We start from the raw sequence: 21,252 nt of genomic DNA, 5'->3' as shown, positions 1-21,252 counted from the left end.
GCCCTAGATCGCACACTTCCCTACAGAGACCCCTAGCTTGCAAGCAGGACCAGGAAACCCCTTCCTGTTAAAGTGATAGCTTGTTGTTTTTACCCAGTTTCAATGCACCACACTTGTTTCACTTAGGGGGGCTGGAATAAGGTATACAAGTACAACGTGCAGTTTTGCCAGTATAAGCTCCATCCACTAGGAGCACTTTGCCCCTGTAGTATAGCTACTCTGTCAAAGTGGTCCTAGTGTAGAAAGGGCCTTAGGGGGTACTGTGCTGCAAAGAGTGGGCTGGGGGCTCAGTAGGGGGCACTTTCCACTCACAGTCTGTTTGTCCCAATGTGGCACTAGGGGGTGGGGAGTGGGGACAGGAACTCAGTATGGGGTCTTCCCCTTGTAGGCAGAGTAGTCCCAATGCCCCAGCATGGCACTAGGGGGCGCTGTGCTGAAGCGAGCAGGGCAGGGGGCTCAGTAGCGGGTGCTCTCCCCTTATGTGTGGTACTTTGCTGTTTCTAGCTGAGACACTGAATGAGAACATTGCCCCCTTGTGGCTGTCATATCCCAGTGGCTCTTTCCCAAGCAGTCAGGATGTCCCTCGAGTCCCAGTCACACCCAATGTGGTTAATTCCCTTCCGCCTCCCTAAATCCCCTGGCAATGTCAGCTCCACACAGGTTCCTTCCTCTGGTTCTGCCCTGAAACTGCCATCCATGTTGCTACAAGCTGTCAAGCAGCCGGCATGCCCCGCCCAGAGGTGGCTGCATTTCACCTGTGAGGGCATAACCATGCACAAGCGGCCTGCAAAGCATGCTGGGATGGAAATGCAACCGCTCCTTGCTCTGTCAGGCAAGTCCGCTGAGCTGTGTTCCCTTCCTGGCTTAGAAAATGCTTTATGAAGGGCCCTAGGAGTAGAATACCTGGTCATGATGCCCGCTAGAGAAGATGCAGCAGATCCGGTGGCCAGATGTGCTTTCCCAGAGAGATGATTCATGTGATTAATTCCTGTCCCTTTTCCCCAGTTCCAGACCTGATGGAAACTCTCTTCTGGAAGAAAATGGCCTCTCTTCTGTTGCCTGCCCTTTGCCTATTGAGCGGTAAGTATAATGTACGCACACACACACACACCTGCCATCCCCAGGAGCTTTTGTCCAGAGCATCTCAGAGCCGGTCTTCGCTGCAAAACAAAAGGCATGTTCTTAACGGGACTGCGCTAAGTCGGGTTAAAATAGCAGCCACTCAGGTTAGCAGCTCCAGTGAAAGCCGCTAGGTCAACCTGGACTTGAACTCGAGTTAAAACCCGAGTGGCTGTGTCCGCACTGCGCTTTTAGCCCCAGTTAAGATCACCCCTCTTGTTATTGCAGAGTTATCCTGGACTAGCCTCGCCTGCGCGGAGCATCCACACTGCAAAGCGCTACCCCTGCCAGATCTGTGTTGCTGCACCCACAATGGTGTGATGCTAGCCCAGGACCTGGGATGGGTTTATGGGGGGTATCCCTGAGCCCCTCATTTTCGGGGTTTATTTGGTTTGAAATCGCCTGGGAGTGTTTCTTCCTAAATGTAAATAACGGGTGAAAATTGGTGAAAAATTGAAAAGGAAGGGCAGGAGGTGGGGAGCGGGGGCAGGGGTGCTAGGTACTGACGGGGGTGGGAGCTGCAGGGGGGAGTTACTCATGATGTAGCATTTGGACAGCTGCCAGCCCATCTCGCTCTCCCAGTGTGCAGGGGAAGGGGATGGGGCTGCGTTGAAGGGTCCGGACAGGGGAAGCAGACAGGGCTCTGTGCCGTGGGGCTGCGCTGAAGGTGCCAGCAGGGGATGCGGCCTCTCCTGACTCCAGGGCCAGCTCCAAGTTTTTTGCCGCGCCAAGCAAAAATATTTTCCTGTGCCTCCCTGGCCCCGCCCCAACTCCGCCCCTTCCCAATCCCTTCCCCAAATCCCCGGCCCCGCCTCCTCCCCCGGGCGCGCCGCATTTCCCCTCCTACCCCTCCCTCCCAGGCAAGTCTGGGAGGGAGAGGGGAGAAGCGGAGTGGCGGCGCGCTCGGGGGAGCAGACGGCAATGGAGCGGAGGTGAGCTGGGGGGGGGGCGGTTCTTCTGCCGCCCTCTCCCCCGGGTTACTTCCTGCGGCCCTCCCCACGCCACCCACCGCCGCAGCTCACCTCCGCTCAGGGCCAGCTCCTGGCTTTATGCGCCCCAGGCAAAAAATAAAAATAAAACAAATAAAAAAGGAGCCGGAGTGCCGCCCCTTGGAAAGTGCCGCCCCAAGCACATGCTTGGAGTGCTGGTGCCTAGAGCCGGCCCTGCTTGACTCCGTTGGCCCTTCGGCGTGGCCCCAGCCACTTCCCCAGCGAAAAATTCCCTGGTCCCCAAAAAGCCAAAATGTGGATGAAAATCAGTAGAACCCGAATTGTGGCTTTTTCAAAACCATGGGAGTTTTAGGGGGGAAATCAGCAAATGCTAATAACAAAGGGCTCTGAGTCTAACCAAACCCATCTTGGGTTGGCACAACTCCTCTTCCCCATCCCTGGTAGGACCCCGATTCAGCAAGGTGTTTAAGCACATGCCTGACATTAAGCACCCAAGTACCCTCCGGGCGATCGTGTAATTAAAGACCGGCTCTTCCTTAAGTGCCTTGCTGAACTCTCGGGAGGTGGGTAGCTGATTGCAATGCACTCTAGTCTGGAAAGGTTCCCTGACTCCTAGCCCCTCCGGCTGGGTTTGGGGAGGGAAATGTCCGATGCTGATCGTTGTTTTACAGGAGCCGGGGGTACATCTGGATGGACGGTCCCTGATTTTGGCAACGTCTACCACGTCTCAGGTGAGCGGGCCAGGTACTCTGTGGTCGGGGTCTGGGGATTGCAGCCTGCTCTCCCTCCGGCAGATGGCTGTGGTGTGTGCATCTCATGGTGATGCCTCGACCACGGGAACAGCGCTGCCCTGCCCTCTGGTAGGAACCACTCAGGGTAATCCTGACCCCTGATCTGGCACCTCTGATCCATGCTGCACTTGCTGAATTAAACTGCTCAGCTGCTCTGGTAAGTAGGGAGCCAGGCTTGTCCCCACTTAGCAGATGGGCAAATTGAGCCCCAGAGGTGATGGTTTGTGCAGTGCCACAAATGTGCGGGCCCCACGGCTTGGAGCCTTCTTGGGGCCCAACAGGCCTTAATGTTACCCAGAGAGATTGAAAACACCCCTTATAAACACAGCTAGTGTCCTCCAGCAATCTCCCCTCCCCCCAGATCCAGCAGCACTGCTCTGGCCCAAGGGAATGTTTTGGACCATCACAGTCGTACTTAACAGAGACCAGCCGGTCACCTCTTAGCAATGAAACTCTTTTTCGGCCATAGTGGGAGGACGGGTCTTGTGCTTAATGCCCAGGAGTCGTGGGTTCAATTGTGGCTCTCCCCGTGTGATCTTGGGCAAGTCGCTGCGTCGTTCTGTGCCTCGGTTTCCCCATCTGTGAAACGGGGATGATGGTACTTTCCAGGGGGGTTGTGAGGCTGAATCCATTGCTGTTTTTAGTTGAGATTCTATGGGGCAGGGGCCATGTCAATATCTAGATAGGATCAGATCCTTTCCCACCATTCTCAGACAAAGCCAGCCAGTCAGCCAGCGTATGGGAAGGGAAAGGACGCAGGAAAGCCTCATCCCCTAGTAAGCAAGTTAACAAACCAACCCTCTGCCTGCTGTCTCCCAGTGCCTGTCACGCCTGAGTCCCCCATGGGCACTGCTCGCTGTGTTTGCAACACTGAGCTCTGGGGCTTCAGGCCTACATCTGGATCTGTGCCGCCGGACCCATGTGTCCACACAGAGCCCCTCGGACGCAAGGGTCTGGCCCCCGACTGAGTCCCCAACTCCCCCACCGCAGGGCAGGGACTGTCTTAATGAGTCTGTCTGTCAAGCTGTCACCCCCATGCCACCATCAGCCTAAGCGATAGCTACAGGTGATAGTAGGACTGGCCTGTCTAGCTAGCTCCTCAGACCCACTGGTGTCCATTCTGCAGCAGTGCCAGGCAATTAATAGTTAATTAATACCTAGCTCTCATCATCCGATCTCAAAGTGCTTTACAAAGGAGAATCAGGATCATTGTCCCCATCTGACAGGTGGGGAAACTGAGGCACGGAGGGGGCATGATTTGCCCGAAGTCACCCATCAGTGGCACAGCCGGGAATAGAAGCCAGGTTTCCTGAGTCCCACGCCCGTGCTTTAGCCATTAGGCCACGCTGCCTCCCCGTTAGAGAGAGGCAATGACTGTATATTACAATTACTGGGAAGTCCTTTTGTTCATTTAAAACACTTCCCAGGAACGGGCACATACCCGGCGCTGTTCAGTACGCCCGGTCTAAGCTCCTGGGTGAGACTGGAGCTCCAGGGGGTATTGCCCAGGCGCTAGGCCACGCGCCCGGTGTCTCTTGTTAAGAGGAAAAATACAATCAGTGCAGAGAATGGGAAGGAACAGGGGGGAGAGATTCAGAAAAGCAGCCCCGTACGCCACTGGAGCGGTCTAGGTCAGGAGACCAGAGGCTGGTTCTGTTGCTTACATGATCTGAGGGACAGCTGGGACCTGTTTGCTGGCTCCTTGTTCCAAAACAGCCCCGGTCACGGCCAGCCAGAAAAGGGGCTTTATCTCGACCTTAGCAAACCGGCTAGACTAACATGGCCACGGCAACGGCCTTTCCCAGAAGCCTCCCCTCCTGCCTTCGTTCCCCTTTCACCGTCCCGGCCTCTCCCCTGGGACGGAGCGCAGCTCCCACTAAGCACGGCTGAGGGGCCGGGGGAGCTGGCCAGGACGTCTCTAGGAACACGCCCGCTAGCTGTGGTCGAGGTAGCACCCGAAAAAAGCCGGGTAGCCATAGCGACGTGGACGGTGGCTTGGGCGAGCTGCCTCACGTCCCTAGGATCCTGGCCAGGATGGCACATGGGCAGCTAGCCCGTGGTGCCGCGGTGACCCTGCTGTTTTCAGTACACGAGCCTGATCGAAGCTGGCGTGTGTACACGTCCTCTAAGCCAGCTGGGGGATGAATTGGCCGCCAGTGCAAGTTAGAGCAGCCCTGTGGCTGCTGCGACTTTCATCCGCTAGAACTGTCTCCCATCAACCAGAAATCAGCGAGGGTGTCATGCTCTACCCCCATTCTCTCCCTGCTCCCAACCAGCCCTGTGCCCGAATGCGGGGTGGCGGAGCCAGAAGGGGCTGCCAGTCCAGGGTTCCCCCTCACCCAGGGAATCCTCAGCTGCTCCTGGGGGGGGGGCAGCTTTCGGGTCACTGTGCACCACTCTGGCTCTGGCTTGCTGGCATGAGTAAAACTTCCCCCTTGTCCATTCTCTCTGATGCGGGCACCAATTGGCCAGAGTCTGAACAGGGTCCCGGACACAACCCGGCCTCTGGAGAGCGCAAGGAGGAAATCTCCAGCGAGCAGCTTCCTGGCCAGGGGCTCTGGGATGGGAGGGAGCGGCAGTGCCGCGGAGAGTGAAGTGGCTTGGCCTAATTTCCTCGCCGTTAAGCCAGGCTGCTCGGTGGCTGCTTTCGCTGCGGTGTTACAATGCAGCATTTTCTGAGGGGGACGCATGGAGCTGTCTGGGTCTCGCGCCGTAGCTCAGGACACAGGGAGCAGCTGGGCGCACAAATCTGCGTCTCGGGGAGCTCTCGCTGACGGAGGCCGGACTCCTCTGGGTGTGTGAAATGGGGCAGAATGGGAATTCTGACCTGGGTTAACTTCCATTACGGGCAGCTGGCCCCAGTACCCTGGTGTGCCCAGAGCCTGGCACACCATGTGGCTTGAATCGGGTGCGTCTGTACGATGAATCTGGGCCTCGTCCCTCTGTCTCTGTGGCACGGACTCGGGCTAACCTGGCTCCTGTTCTGGTGGCCTGCAGGGGTTATCGACCTGCCGTTCGCGGAAATCCGGGAGCCCTTTGAAGCCTGGTACAACCAGACGGGAGGGAAGAGCCGGATCCAGTACTACCACGGTAGGTGTGCTGGGCACCTGGCCTCTCTCTGCTCCTCACCAGGTGGCAGGCCAGGGCCCACTGTTGGGGCCAAACTCAGAGGTGACGTATTGAATGCTGCAAATGAGCCCCAGGAAAACCCCGCCCCCCAGCCTGACATGCCCCCGCCTCCCAAGCCACGCACGAGGGGAGCCTGATTCGACTTGGGGCCTGATCCGGAGCCCAGCAGGAGCCCGTCCATTTACTGCACTGCTCTTGGTGTTCCCTTGGTTCCCCTTTCTCCTGGCCCCCTCGGGGTGTGAGTGGGAGTCCCCCCCAGGCAGGCAGAGGGCCAAGTGCAAGGGGGGGGGGGGGCGCATGCTCTACCTCTGCAAATGGGCGTGAGCTGGAGGGGGTGCAAGGCACCCTAGGTGGTACAGGGCTGTAAGTTGCTCCAGGTGGGTCAGTCGCAGGGGCGCCAGACCCGGGGGGGGGGGGAGCACAGGGCCATGCCCCTCCCCCTTTTTACTGGCCATAAGGGGGAGGAGGCAAAAAGGAACAAGCGGGGTGCGGGGGGGGGGAGGGAAGGGAAAGGAAATGGGGCCTGGAAGGGGATGGGGGGGGGGGGGGGGGGGGCCTTGTGGGGTGGGGGCAAGGGCAGGACCATGGTTCAGGCGCCTATGTCCTCCCCCACACTTTTAGAGCACTTCTGCTGCTCCCGGTCAGTCGTCTCCCCTCCTAACTCTCCCCTCTTGCTGCACAGCTGGGATAGCCGGGGGGAGGCGCTAGGTGCCGCTCCCTGGCAGGGGAACACCCAGCTCTCCATGGCCTGGTGCTCTTTCCCTCGGCGCTTTAGCCAGGCATGGTTGGGTGCCGGTGGGCAGCCAAGCCAGCCGTGGCTATGGCCTGGCTGCAGGGAGCTCAGTGTCACACCAGCTCCGAGGGCTGCTCTCCCACCTCCCCGGGATCTGCCCCAGGTGGGTCTGAAAAGCTACGGACAGTGACACTCCTCAGCTTGAGAGTTAGAGCCTCGGTACCGTTCCCCCTTCTCAACCTGCCCAGGGAGAGGTGGAGACCCCAGCGGTTTCTCGCCTTCCCTCGCCTGAGGCTGGGCCCATGAAATGTCTTGACCTTCCCGCGTCTCTTCCCTGCCTCCCAGGGCAAGTGGTCACCTTCCAATACGGGGCAGAGAAGCTGTTTGGTGCCCTGTACAAGATCACCCCAGAGACCACGGAGCTGGAGCTGAACATCCGGAAGTGCTTCCGGATCAGCGGCAGACCTCNGTGGGGTGGGGGCAAGGGCAGGACCATGGTTCAGGCGCCTATGTCCTCCCCCACACTTTTAGAGCACTTCTGCTGCTCCCGGTCAGTCGTCTCCCCTCCTAACTCTCCCCTACAATAGCCTTGTGACCCCCTTTTGGGTCAGGACCCCCAGTTTGAGAAACGCAACTGTAATGTCTCCTCCCCAGCCCGTGCGGGAGGAGTTCTACAAAGGGCAGCTCTGCACCGTGTGGCAGAACGTGTCCTACTGGGGCCAGAAGAAGAACGTCTACACCCTGTGGGTTGCCAGCTCCGCCGACGGCCCCGTGCCCGTCCACTACGAGATGCGGGGCTTCAACAGCCTGCTGGGCTCCCACTACGACAAGTACGAGCTCGACTACAGCGGCTTCGCCCGCAGCTACCCAGCCAAGGTCTTGGACCTCCCACGTGGTGAGTGGCCGTTCCCCCTCCTCCCTCCATGCTGGGGAAATGCTTAACTGTCCCTCAGGTTAAGGGAGGGAGCTGGAGCTCCTGGGCCTGGGCAGGGAGGGACGTGACCTGAGTCCGGTGGGGACCCAGTGCCGGGATCTCCGAGCCAGGACGCTGCCAGAAGAAGCCACAAAACATGGGCAGGAGCTGAGGTGGGAACATGAGCCCACTCGCGTCACTCCTGCAGGCCGAGGGAAACCATCGCAGTGGAGTGAGTCAATCAGGAGTGGCCAAGTCTCCACGCTGCTAAATCGCCGGGTGTTTGCACTGATCAGAGACGTGGAAACATATATCTGGTTAATCCTTTCACGGCCTGTGCCCCAGCTAAGGCTGGTACAAGCAGATCCAGGCCCCCTGAGGAGCCATTCAGTCCAGCACCCACCTTCCCCATGCAGCGATGCCCTGGGTGGGAGCAGGGCGGGCCCCTGGTCCAGGGCTATGTCCATTTACCCCAGAGATCAGATGAGTCCCACTAGAACGATGGTGTCACTCTGGATTTGTGCCGGTTTGGCCCTGTGTGTTGGGGCAAGAGCGGATGGAGGTTTCCCGTTAAACAGACCCTGAAATGTGGCCCAGGCAGGGAGTTCCGGATTCACACCGATGAGCAGTGATCTTCACGCTGGCATGTCCCGGGGCCCTGGGACAGAGGGGGCCCGGTGACTTGTTGACCCCCTGCAGACGCGTTGGCTGAACCGGTCCTCACGGACCCATAGGCTAAAGCTGGCATGCTGTGCTTCTCTGGTGGATCTCGCTCTGGGCCAGGAACGAAGGGTTTGTTTCAGGCTGACGTGCGGCGCTCCGTGCATTCTTGGCCCGGGGCTGCACCTGTCTAGGACACGGAAAGCAGCCACTGGCTCGAATATGCAGCTACTCTCATTCCCAGCTCTGAGAGGCACGTGCTTCACCCAGCTGCCAATGTCCTAGCCCTGCCAGGAAGGCTCTGGTGGGCAGGCCAGTGCTGTGCCTGGCCTGGGGATACAGCCTGGCTAGCAAAAACTACAGCGGGAAACAGGGCAGGGCTCTGTGCTAGCAGGGTAGGGTCCTCGTCTTCTTCAGACACCAGTGCATGGCGTTGGGGGTGCGGTGTTCCTTGGGGATGGATCCTGGGGTGTGGCATGAAGCTATGGGGCCTGGTGAAGATGCAGCTGGGTTGTGGGATCTGCAGGGGGCGGTACAGAGACCAGGGGGTTGCCGGCGGGTGTCTGTGAGCAATGGCTTTCCGGCGTGTGCCGTAACCTTCGGCTCGGTCCTAGACATGGAGTGCAAGTTTCCTCCGGGAGACGGAGCGGAGCATCAGATTCTCGCCAACCCCATGTGGGATTTCGTGGGCAGGCAGGCGGATCGAGGCCATCAGCTGTTCCATCACTACCGGCGGGAGTACAGGAAGGAGTACGGCAGCAACAAGGAGCTCGAGCGCAGGGCACAAACCTTCATTCACAACATGAGGTGCGGGAGCTCGGATGTCGGGGCGAGGCGGCTGGGCTCCTGGGCTGGTTTTCAGGGGGGGGGGGGGGATGGGGGGGGGGGGGGAATGCCAGATTAGCCTTGTTCCCCTGACCCGGCCTGGCTGTGCCGAAGAGTCAGGCCCAGCCCTGAGCGACACGGGATGAATTTGATCCTGGCCCCTTCCCATAATGTCAGTGTCGGGCCGATGCCAGCGCAGGAAACCTCGTCTTGCTCCCGGCCCTCGGTGGGTTAGAAGACGGCTCTCCGGGACTCCACCCCTCTGCCCTGAGTCGCTTCTGAGAACTCACAGAGAACTGAGAAGGCCAGAGACAGCTGGGCCCTCCACCCCGCCCCGTGCTCCCCACTCCTAACTAGAATGAAGGCTCCCCCCATTCACCCTTCTGGCAGTGCAGATGGGGGGTAAATGCGAATCAAGCCCTGAGTCTCTAGCCATCAATCAGCTGTAGGCTTCTTAGCGAGAGGGGAGGAGATGCATGTCCTGGGAGATGACTGCTCTGTGCTCTGGCTGTCATGTGACCTAGGAGGGATAGCTCAGTGGTTTGAGCATTGGCCTGCTCAACCCTTGAGGAGGCCACTTAGGGATCTGGGGCAAAACCAGTACTTGGTCCTGCTAGTGGAGGCAGGGGGCTGGACTCGATGACCTTTCAAGGTCCCTTCCAGGTCTAGGAGATGGGATATCTCCAAACTGCGGTTATTTGAGTGCGTGTGTGTGAGGGGCTGCTGCAGGGATGTGCCCGGGTCCACCTAGGGCTACCCACCACCGGCTCCCCCTCTCTTCACATCATCCATCCCCTCCCAGGTACGTCCACTCCAAGAATCGGGCCAACCTGCCCTATAGGCTGGCGCTGAACCACCTGGCCGACCGCACCCCGGAGGAGATGGCCGTGCTGCGGGGGCGGCTGCAGGACCAAAGTCCCGACGACGGGCAGCCGTTCCCACGGGCGCCGTACGCTGGCCTCATCCTGCCGGAGAGCCTGGACTGGAGGCTGTACGGTGAGGAAGGCCACCTGCGTCCGCATTGTCCACACATCCTTGGGGCTCCTTCCCTCCCCAAGTCCTTGTTCTCCTGCAGTCCCCTGACAAGTGAGGGACACCCTCGGCCTCCAGGCGAGGCTGAAATGCAGCTCTTAGGCCTGCCAGAGCCTTGGGCGGCTCCCTGCTTCCCATCCTGTTACCTGGGGGCCTGGATGGAGCTTGGGAGAGGGGGACTGTCCCCTTCAAAGGGCTAGGGGTCAGTCGGGCCCTGTTCCATGGCGTGTCCCTCTAGGGTTCGTGGGACTCCTTGGGTGGATGAAGCCCTAGGGAAAGGCCGAGGCAGGTGCTGGAGGAGAGGAAGATGGTCCCAGGGGAATAGTCTGTCTCTTTAAGGGCCCAGGACCCGGAGCCTTGGAGGGAAGCAGGGACATGGGCAGGGTTCCCCTCTTGCAGCCAGCCCGGATGAGCCCTGGGAAGGAAGGCAGGATATCTGCTGCCTCCTTAGTCTCCCAGCCGGAGAGAGAGACACCAACTTGGGGAAGCAGGGCTGCCTGCCTGCTGACCTCTCCCCGCCCAGGGAGGAAGAGGGCTAAGCCAGTGGGTCTCATACTTTTGTACTGGTGCCCCCTTTCACACAGCAAGCCCCTGAGTGTGACCCCCCCTTATAAATTAAAAACACTTTTTATATATTTAACACTATTATAAATGCTGGCTGCAAAGCCGGGTTTGGGGGGGGAGGCTGACAGCTCGTGACCCTCCACGAAATAACCTCACGACCCCCTGAGGGGTCACGACCCCCAGTTTGAGAACTCCTGGGCTAAGCAAAGAGGGGCCCAGCTAGGAGAAGCTGCTGTAGGCTGTAGCACCGCCCCAGAGAGGAAGACTGGGGAGAAGAAGGGTGGGGCTTGTGGGGCTCCCAAGGGTAGTAAATCAGAGCCCACGAAACGGGGAGCCAGTGCTCAGCGCTCGGCTCCGGGAGTCAGTGAATGCAGAGAGCCTTTTGCTCTGGAGATGGTGACCCTGGTGTAGAGCTCCTCCTGGCACGAGTTGTTTTACCGTAACTCGACAGAGGGGGGCAGTGTCGAGCATCGCTCCCAGCTCCCAGCACTGAGGAATAGTAGGGCGAATTCCCAGGTCAGCGCGGTGGGGAGAAGAGACAGGCTGGGGGCCCTTTCAGTCCATTCCCATGACGGCGTCAGACTAACCAGCGCTGGCTGGGCTGGGGAGAGATGGCAGGTTAGCTGGATCCAAGCTAGCGTGGGTGTGTCTCCTGGAGGTGGAAATGACCCCTGCAGCTCCAGGGTCGATGTATCCCGAGTCGTCACTCCTGCACTGAGGGGGCCGGAAGGTGTAATCGACACCAGCTTAGACTCCTCTCTGACTTTGGCCTCCCACTCGAATAACCCCGACTCCAGCAGGGCGAGTGATAGCTTGGTACCAGGAGCGTGATGGAAACTGGACTCCTCCTTCATGCTCATGACCCACCGAGTCACGTGCGTGGGCCTCTGCTCTCCGGCGAGATGACCCAAAAGTTTTCCGCTTGCTCTTCATGTTGCATTTCTTCAGGGTGTCGAGGCACCTGGGCCGGGGGAGCAGGGCGAGTGGCAATTGCCAGGGGAAAGGGGGGTGAAGAACGGCCATCTCATGGTAAAGAGGCCACGTGGCTGGTGACTCCAGGCGTTCAGGGGCCAGGGAGATCAGAGAGCTGAAATGTGGAAGATCTGAGTTCTCTACTGCACGGGGCTCATTTCTTATTCTCTCCCCCAGGCGCGGTGACCCCGGTGAAGGACCAGGCTCTGTGCGGCTCCTGTTGGAGCTTTGCTGCTACCGGAGGGTTAGAAGGTGCCCTGTTCCTCAAGGTAACAACCCGGCTGCCTCCTCGTCACACCCGCAGCTTGTACAAGCAGGGATCACGCCACAGGGTGGAGCAGCCAAGACACCCCCCACTGTGGGTCTTTCAACTCTCATATGTATTGTGGTAGCCCCGAGATGCCGCGGCTGAGATCACGGCCCCATTGTGCTGGGAGCTGTACGCACACACAGTCCGAGACAGCCCCTGCCTGGAACAGCTTACGCTCTGCAGAGACAAGGCAGAGGGTAGGAGAAGGTGTGTACCGCTATCCTCATGGAACAGATGGGGAAGTGGATACAGAGAGATGAAGTGACTTCCCGGGCCACACAACGAGCCAGGCATCAAACCCAGACCCCCTGTGGGCCCGGCCAGTGCCTTAACCACAAGACGCGGCCTCCAGAGCAGATTAGTCTCAGCTACTGACTGGAGAGTCCCTGCTCTCAGCCCCACAGGTGTGACTCTGCCTGGAGTCCTGCCCCAGGTGCTCCTCAGTTCGAGCAGTTCTGGCTGGCCACACCGGCATCGCTGACCATATGATGCTCACCCGAGACACAGCTCCCGCGGTCCATGTGTCCCAGCCCGGGGATGGAGGGAGAGCGATCCCCAGAGCATGGAAGGGGAGATGTAGTATCTCCCTGGACATGATCTTGGTGAGCCTGTGTGTGATGTGTCAGCCTTGACGTAAAGGGGACGGTGAAGTTAAAGTTTGAGTTCTCTGTGCCCTTCCCTGCCCTCCTCTCCTCCCCAGACCGGAGGCCTGACCCCCCTGTCTCAGCAAGCCCTGATCGACTGCTCCTGGGGCTTCGGGAACCACGGCTGCGACGGCGGCCTCCCTTGGTGGGCCTTTAAATGGGTCAAGAAGCACGGTGGCATACCAAGCGCTGAGGCCTACGGGCCATACAGGGGCCAGGTGAGTCGGGCTGCTCTTCTAGGCACCTGCTAGGGGAGCCGCAGAGAGAACTTGTTTGACCTGCTCGTGCAGCGTGACCTTGGGCCGAGGGGGGATGTGACGCCGAGAGCCCCGGGGAACCCAGTGGGCTCCCTTGGCAAAGGGCTGGGGCTGCTGACGGGAGAACTTGGTGCAGGGCCCAGCAAAGATGGAAGTGGCCTGGGATGGGATCCTGGGAGCCGCTGATTCCCCCTCCCCCCCGCCCCACAGCGTGTCTATTGTGTAGCTGGTGAATCTCAGGTATGGTCCTGGCTCCTCCCCCGACGCCAGACAATGGATATTGTGAGCCTCCGTTCGCCAGCCTCTAGTGCTCTGACGCGGCCAGAAGAGGCGAAATCCATCCCTCCACGCACCGTGCAGGGCCCTGGCATGAGATGAGTCTCCAGCATACCCTAGATATTAGCAGGGTCAGGCAGAGGTTCATACCTCTGGGCGGATACCAGCACCCAGAGCCCAGGCTGGGCACTGGGATAGCAGGCAATGAGGCCAGTCAACATCTAGCTTGAACGGACTCCTGGTGGCTGAATTTCCTGGTGCTCCTTGTGGATCCTGCACCACTGAAGCCAACGGGAGATTTATCGTTGATTTCAGTGAAGGCAGGATGTGGTCCAGAACTAGCGGTCTGAATTCTGAAGGTATCTGTGGAGTGGATGGGCCACCCAGCGCTGGGGCTGCAGGAGGAGAGGGGGGCTGCAGGGCCAGTCTGGCTAACGTTCCAGGGACCCCACTCCGTCGTGATGCAACTTACTATGTTCTCCTACCTCCGATCCTTGACATTATAACCAGTTTTAGACAATGCGCCGGGGCTTTGATTTTACATGGCAGGTGCTCCGATACCACAGCGACGGGCAGTGGTATAAAACTCTTGGAGGAATGGATAGACAGGCAATTGCATCTGAAGATCCTGAAATCTCCCCTCGCTGCAGAATTCTCGTCTGTTACAGAAATCTCAGATCCAAGCAAACCTACCTGCTCCACTCGGCTCTGAGTCCCACGAGTGTTTCTTCTCCACGCTTCCCATTTAGTGCCGTAACCCTCGGTACAGCCCCTCTGCAGCACCTGGCCCCCGAGGGGTTTTTGTTAAATGATGAGAGGGGACTTGTAAGGCTCCGGAAGGCTAGAACCCAGGTGTGCAGAGTGCCGGGGGATTGGTGCGGCTCTCAGCAGCGTTGCAATGAATAAACCCTGGGAGAATAAGCACCACAGGAAGTGCTGCCCGCGCAGACCTGATTGCAGCGGTTCTGACTGGTCCACGGGCTCTATTTAAGCATGGAGGGCATTCCAGGAAGCTGTCCGTGCAGCTTGGCAGCATGTGGCTTATTGCCACCACAAGCCCTGCTCTGGTCCCTGATTTGGACCTTGGCTCTGATGCCTGGCTTGGCTCCTGATCCTTAACTCCGCCTGCAATCCCTGCCTACACTCCTGACTGGCTCTGACCCCTGGCTTGAGCCCTGACTCCCACCAAGCCTTCATAGATTCATAGATTCATAGATTATAGGACTGGAAGGGACCTCGAGAGGTCATCGAGTCCAGTCCCCTGCCCGCATGGCAGGACCAAATACTGTCTAGACCATCCCTGATAGATATTTATCTAACCTACTCTTAAATATCTCCAGAGACGGAGATTCCACAACCTCCCTAGGCAATTTGTTCCAGTGTTTAACCACCCTGACAGTTAGGAACTTTTTCCTAATGTCCAACCTAAACCTCCCTTGCTGCAGTTTAAACCCATTGTTTCTGGTTCTATTCTTAGAGGCTAAGGTGAACAAGTTCACTCCCTCCTCCTTATGACACCCTTTTAGATACCTGAAAACTGCTATCATGTCCCCTCTCAGTCTTCTCTTTTCCAAACTAAACAAACCCAGTTCTTTCAGCCTTCCTTCATAGGTCATGTTCTCAAGACCTTTAATCATTCTTGTTGCTCTTCTTTGGACCCTTTCCAATTTCTCCACATCTTTTTTAAAATGCGGCGCCCAGAACTGGACACAATACTCCAGCTGAGGCCTAACCAGAGCAGAGTAGAGCGGAAGAATGACTTCTCGTGTCTTGCTCACAACACACCTGTTAATGCATCCCAGAATCATGTTTGCTTTTTTTGCAACAGCATCACACTGTTGACTCATATTTAGCTTGTGGTCCACTATAACCCCTAGATCCCTTCTGCCGTACTCCTTCCTAGACAGTCTTTTCCCATTCTGTATGTGTGAAATTGATTTTTCCTTCCTAAGTGGAGCACTTTGCATTTGTCTTTGTTAAACTTCATCCTGTTTACCTCAGCCCATTTCTCCAATTTGTCCAGATCATTTTGAATTATGACCCTGTCCTCCAAAGTAGTTGCAATCCCTCCCAGTTTGGTATCATCCGCAAACTTAATAAGCGTACTTTCTATGCCAATATCTAAGTCGTTGATGAAGATATTGAACAGAGCCGGTCCCAAAACAGACCCCTGCGGAACCCCACTCGTTACGCCTTTCCAGCAGGATTGGGAACCATTAATAACAACTCTCTGAGTATGGTTATCCAGCCAGTTATGCACCCACCTTATAGTAGCCCCATCTAATTTGTATTTGCCTAGTTTATCGATAAGAATATCATGCGAGACCGTATCAAATGCCTTACTAAAGTCTAGGTATACCACATCCACCGCTTCACCCTTATCCATAAGGCTCGTTATCCTATCAAAGAAAGCTATCAGATTGGTTTGACATGATTTGTTCTTCACAAATCCATGCTGGCTGTTCCCTATCACCTTACCACCTTCCAAGTGTTTGCAGATGATTTCCTTAATTACTTGCTCCATTATCTTCCCTGGCACAGAAGTTAAACTAACTGGTCTGTAGTTACCTGGGTTGTTTTTATTTCCCTTTTTATAGATGGGCACTATATTTGCCCTTTTCCAGTCTTCTGCAATCTCTCCCGTCTCCCATGACTTTCCAAAGATAATAGCTAGAGGCTCAGATACCTCCTCTATTAGCTCCTTGAGTATTCTAGGATGCATTTCATCAGGCCCGGGTGACTTGCAGGCATCTAACTTTTCTAAGTGATTTTTAACTTGTTCTTTTTTTATTTTATCCGCTAAACCTACCCCCTTCCCATTAGCATTCACTATGTTAGGCATTCCTTCAGACTTCTCGGTGAAGACCGAAACAAAGAAGTCATTAAGCATCTCTGCCATTTCCAAGTTTCCTGTTATTGTTTCTCCCTCTTCACTAAGCAGTGGGCCTACCCTGTCTTTGGTCTTCCTCTTGCTTCTAATGTATTGATAAAAAGTCTTCTTGTTTCCTTTTATTCCCGTAGCTAGTTTGAGCTCATTTTGTGCCTTTGCCTTTCTAATCTTGCCCCTGCATTCGTGTGTTGTTTGCCTATATTCATCCTTTGTAATCTGTCCTAGTTTCCATTTTTTATATGACTCCTTTTTATTTTTTAGATCGCGCAAGATCTCGTGGTTAAGCCAAGGTGGTCTTTTGCCACTTTTTCTATCTTTCCTAACCAGAGGAATAGCTTGCTTTTGGGCCCTTAATAGTGTCCCTTTGAAAAACTGCCAACTCTCCTCAGTTGTTTTTCCCCTCAGTCTTGATTCCCATGGGACCCTACCTATCAGCTCTCTGAGCTTACCAAAATCTGCCTTCCTGAAATCCATTGTCTCTATTTTGCTGTTCTCCCTTCTACCCTTCCTTAGAATTGCAAACTCTACGATTTCATGATCACTTTCACCCAAGCTGCCTTCTACTTCCACATTCTCAACGAGTTCCTCCCTATTTGTTAAAATCAAGTCTAGAACAGCTTCCCCCTAGTAGCTTTTTCAACCTTCTGAAATAAAAAGTTGTCTGCAATGCAGTCCAAGAATTTGTTGGATAGTCTGTGCCCCGCTGTGTTATTTTCCCAACATATATCCGGATAGTTGAAGTCCCCCATCACCACCAAATCTTGGGCTTTGGATGATTTTGTTAGTTGCTTGAAAAAAGCCTCATCCACCTCTTCCACCTGGTCAGGTGGCCTGTAGTAGACTCCTAGCATGACATCTCCCTTGTTTTTTACCCCTTTTAGCCTAACCCAGAGACTCTCAACACTTCCATCTCCTATGTCCATCTCTACCTCAGTCCAAGTGTGTACATTTTTAATATACAAGGCAACACCTCCTCCCTTTTTCCCCTGTCTATCCTTCCTGAGCAAGCTGTAGCCATCCACACCAACATTCCAATCATGTGTATTATCCCACCAAGTTTCAGTGATGCCAACAATGTCATAGTTGTATTTATTTATTAGCACTTCCAGTTCTTCCTGCTTATTACCCATACTTCTTGCATTTGTATATAGGCATCTAAGATACTGGTTTGATCTTTCCTCCCAGTTTTGTCCTGACTCTCCTTTCTCTCTGCCAATATAGCCCACACTCCCTCTCGTTTCCGACCCATCTCCCCGGTCTCCATGTTCCCCACTTACCTGTGGGCTTTGCTCACCTGTCCCCGTCGAACCTAGTTTAAAGCCCTCCTCACTAGGTTAGCCAGTGAGGTTCCTCCTGGTCCTACCTGCTAGGCCAGACCACTCATGTCCCAGCTCTGCCAGAGCTTAACAGATGCACCGAACCCTTCTCCTGGCCTCGTGGAGTGTCCCACTAATGGGCCGGCCCAGCGGCCAGAACCGCTGCTGGTTCTCCCTGGGCTGATCAGGCAGGAGAGGGCTGAGTTTACTGGCTGGCTGGGTGTGAGCTGGTGGCGTGTCAAGGATCAGCTGGCATCCTCTGGCTCTTATCCAGGCTTGGCTGCAGTGAGGGGGTGGATGGGGGTTGCTCTGTGAGCATTCTGGCTGGACGGGGACACTCAAACCCTACCGCTGTTAAACTCCAGTGTCCCGCCTGTCTCCTAGAATGGATACTGCCACTACAACTCTACTGAGCTCCTTGCCAACATCACAGGCTACGTCAACGTCCCGGCCGGCGACGTCACTGCCCTGAGAGCCGCCATCTTCAAGAACGGCCCCGTGGCCGTCAGCATCGACGCCTCCCTCAAGTCGTTCATCTTTTACTCCAACGGCATCTACTACGATCCCCAGTGTGGTGAGTCCAGCCCTGCCAGCCGCATGGCGCTCCCGGTGGGACGAGACTGCATGGCTAGCAGGGGAGGCTGTGTCATGGTGATCTTTTGCCAGGGGCTGCTGGATCTCGGATTGCTCAGGAGACAGGGTGGCCGCGCACCCCCATGGGCCAGGAGAGTCCCAGGCTGTTCTGTTCCATTGAGGGTTTCTCTGCTGGCTCCAGCACCACGGGCCGGGTGGGCTCTAGTGCGTCACGCTGCTCTCTGTACTCGGGCACCCCCTCCCTCTCCCAGTGCCACCGGGAAAATCATCAGGGGGCCGCACGTGGCTGCCAGCCTGGGGGTGCTGGTTCCTAGTGCAACTGTACGGAGCCACCTCTGTGCATGGCAGGACATTCCCCAGGTTGAAGAGCACCCAAGCAGCACAGAGCCGGGCTGGCCCCTGATCACTTCCACGGACTCCAAAGGTGTATTGAAGGGAGGCAGCAGAGACCCTAGAAATCCAAGGGCTGGGCGTCCCGTTCAGGGGTGCAATCCAGCCCCGGGAGGGGTTGTGTCACCACCTGCCCCGCAACGTTGGGGTGGTAGCTCCCAACCGGGGCTGCTGACAAACAGACTGAGTGTCTGTGTACGGCTGCAGCGCTGGTCCAGCCACGCTCCGGCTTCCACCAGCCTGGGTTACTGCTCACAGGGTGACCCCAACACACTCCCAGGCCGAGGTTTTCCCCCAAACCTGTGTTCTGCGCTGCCCAGCCCTTTCCTGGACGGTTCAGCTATTACCAGTCCCCAAGGGGTCAATATTCAACAATTGGCTACTTTAACCGGAGTTACCAAACAGTTTGGTTTAAACACAGCCCTGGATTAGTTTAGTTTAAAAATAAAACACGTTTATTTAACTACAAAGAGGGAGGTTTTGAGTGAGCGCAAGGCTAAGGTATGAAAGTCAGACATGGTTGAGAGAGAAATAAAGCTAAATCACTTTCTGGCAGCTAAAACTTCACCAGCGAGGCTTGGGTCAAGGTAAAATCCTCACGACAGGTTCCCAGCAACAATGCTGCCCAAATTCTCAGGTCAGGATCTCCCCCGGCTGGTTCCTTTGTCATCTCAGATGTGTGTGAGAGAGGGAGAGATCCCTTGGGTGGTTTTGCCCTTCACTTTTGCAATCCACTCACCATTTGGAGTAGATTCTTCTGAGATGTCCCCCTCAAAGCCACATTTATTCACACAGTAAAGAAGGTGACATGGGATCTGCTGGTGAAGGTGGCTCCTTCTCCCCTGTGCATGCTGAAATGCAGACTTGCTGTGTCTCCAGCCCCAGGGCCCTGTTTACTACTTACATGTAAACGGAGGTGAACCCATGTTGCTTTGTTCAGGCCAGACCTGCTTAACAACTCTTGCCTAGGGAGGCTGTGGGAGTTTGACCGTACGCTAACATCGTGCAGGGGGAATTCATAACTTTACATAGAATGTTGCTGCGTATCTTTCACCAGAGTGTTATTGACCAGCAAGTTGTTAGTTTTCAAATGAGACCTCACAAGGCATATCCGGTATAAAGACGATCCCAACAGTGTGTCGGGGCGGGTGGGGAATACAGCGGTGCTTTCGGTCACGGTGGCACCCCAGCATTCCTGCCTCCCTTCTGCCTCCGATCACGCACCTCCCCAACCCCCAACGACAGCTCTTAGAAAGGTGTTGCCTTCTCCGGCTTGATGAATCCCGGATAACTGGAGCAATGCTCGGGGGGTCTTCCAATGCAATGCGCCACCCCCCTGTGCTAAGAGCTTTGCAAGAGCTTTGCCCAGGCTCCGCCACCAGGGGGCAATCACAGTCCATCCTAGGTGCCCCAAATAACTTCCCTGGCAGAACGAGGCTAGCCGGGCGGCCGATACCGCCCTTCCCTCTTGGCACAGCCCCATGCAAAATAGACCTGACTGTACAACTCTCCAAGCTGCCTGCAGGAGGGCATTCGATTCACACCGGGGAGGAAGCTACGTCTCGGGAGAGTCCCAACCCGCGGCATCCGATGCAGAAACGATTCAGTGGGGCACGCTGGGCTGGGTTAGGCGGGAGGTCAGACTCGATGGGCGTGATGGTCTCTATGGGGCTTAGTATCCATGGATCTGCCCCCACGGATCACTCCAGCGTTGCTGTGGCTGGCTGGCTGACGCTGTTTCTCTGCGTGAGACTTGTCTTTTGGCCTCCTGGGAATGCAAGAGCCCAGATGCTGGGGGGGAGGGTAACCGCAGCGGGGTTAAGAGCAGCACGAGAAGCCCCTTTGCTAATCTCCTTTCCTCTCGGCCGTAGGGAATACCAGCAGGAGCTTGAACCACGCGGTGCTGGCCGTGGGCTACGGGGTCCTGCAAGAGGAGAGCTATTGGCTCATCAAAAACTCCTGGTCCACCTTCTGGGGTAACGACGGCTACATCCTCCTGTCCATGCAGGACAACAACTGCGGGGTGGCGAGTGCGGCAACGTACCCCGTCCTGGCGTGATCTCCAGCCGCTCGTGGGTCAGAGGGAAGCGCGCTGGCCTCGGGATGCTGGTCCTTAGCCGTATGCGCATTATCTGTGCTTGCTTGTGCTCCGGACGGGACCAAGCTAGGCCATGCCTGATGCTGCATAGCCTAGGCACTTGCCGGTTCATGCTGAGTGCCCTGAAATCCCAGGGAAGCCAAATGGGAGCTGAGAGCAACTAGGGTCTTCTCTCGCTGGGGTGGATTTCAGCCCAGCCCAGGGTGTGCTGCAATACGAGGTGTGACTGCAAGCCCAGGTCGGCAGACCCGAGTGAAGCTGGTTCTAGCTAGACGCAGTCTCGGCGAGACTTGATCTAGCGAGATCAAAGCTGGCTCGAGTAGCACAGCCAGTGTCGCCACGGCAGCCTCCCGAGTCCCCTTCCTGGGTACTGACTCCAGCAGCTAGCCTGTGCCACCGCCCACGTGGCTGCTGTTACTGAAGCTGGCTTTGATCTAGTAAATCAAAGCTAACTGGGTTCTGCCTACAGGTGTGGCAAGCTCCCCTCCTGAGTGCAGCACCCACATGCGAAGAGCCCTTTGCGGAGCTTTGCAGTGCTTTACGTATGGCACCAGAGAAGTCAGACCAGCTGCTGTGGGTGGGGGGAGCCCTCATTCCGGCTGGGAACTGAAAGGAGGGGTGCTCTGGATGGTGCTCCGGCCCCTCTTCCCCTCTCTCCTTGTAGTTGGCTAGCAATCTGGTGAGTTACAGTAACTAGGGCAACTCCCAGGCCTGCAGCTGGCAAAGAGAAACAGCTGATGCGACTGATTCTGGTCCTGTCAATAAACTCGCTGATAAAGGCACAAAGTA

General features: G+C 56.5%; 1 protein-coding gene across 1 annotated transcript in view; it reads left to right on the top strand.

Annotated features, from left to right (window-relative positions):
• The window catches only part of LOC117868150 (cathepsin L-like), a 64,823-nt gene extending 43,571 nt beyond the window's left edge, over positions 1 to 21,252 (top strand). The window contains exons 2-12 of the mRNA XM_034753794.1: positions 1,012 to 1,080; positions 2,741 to 2,800; positions 5,858 to 5,950; positions 7,068 to 7,191; positions 7,349 to 7,617; positions 8,910 to 9,102; positions 9,923 to 10,116; positions 11,866 to 11,957; positions 12,699 to 12,860; positions 17,766 to 17,955; positions 20,237 to 21,252. Coding sequence (XP_034609685.1) covers positions 1,012 to 1,080; positions 2,741 to 2,800; positions 5,858 to 5,950; positions 7,068 to 7,191; positions 7,349 to 7,617; positions 8,910 to 9,102; positions 9,923 to 10,116; positions 11,866 to 11,957; positions 12,699 to 12,860; positions 17,766 to 17,955; positions 20,237 to 20,424 — 1,634 coding nt within the window. The 3' untranslated portion in view covers positions 20,425 to 21,252. The remainder of the gene's footprint in view (positions 1 to 1,011; positions 1,081 to 2,740; positions 2,801 to 5,857; positions 5,951 to 7,067; positions 7,192 to 7,348; positions 7,618 to 8,909; positions 9,103 to 9,922; positions 10,117 to 11,865; positions 11,958 to 12,698; positions 12,861 to 17,765; positions 17,956 to 20,236) is intronic.

Source organism: Trachemys scripta, chromosome 20 (assembly GCF_013100865.1).
Source record: "Trachemys scripta elegans isolate TJP31775 chromosome 20, CAS_Tse_1.0, whole genome shotgun sequence".
Taxonomy (NCBI): Eukaryota; Metazoa; Chordata; order Testudines; family Emydidae; genus Trachemys; species Trachemys scripta.
The sequence above is the reverse complement of the archived record's forward strand: the minus strand, read 5'-3'. Positions and strand labels throughout refer to the sequence as shown.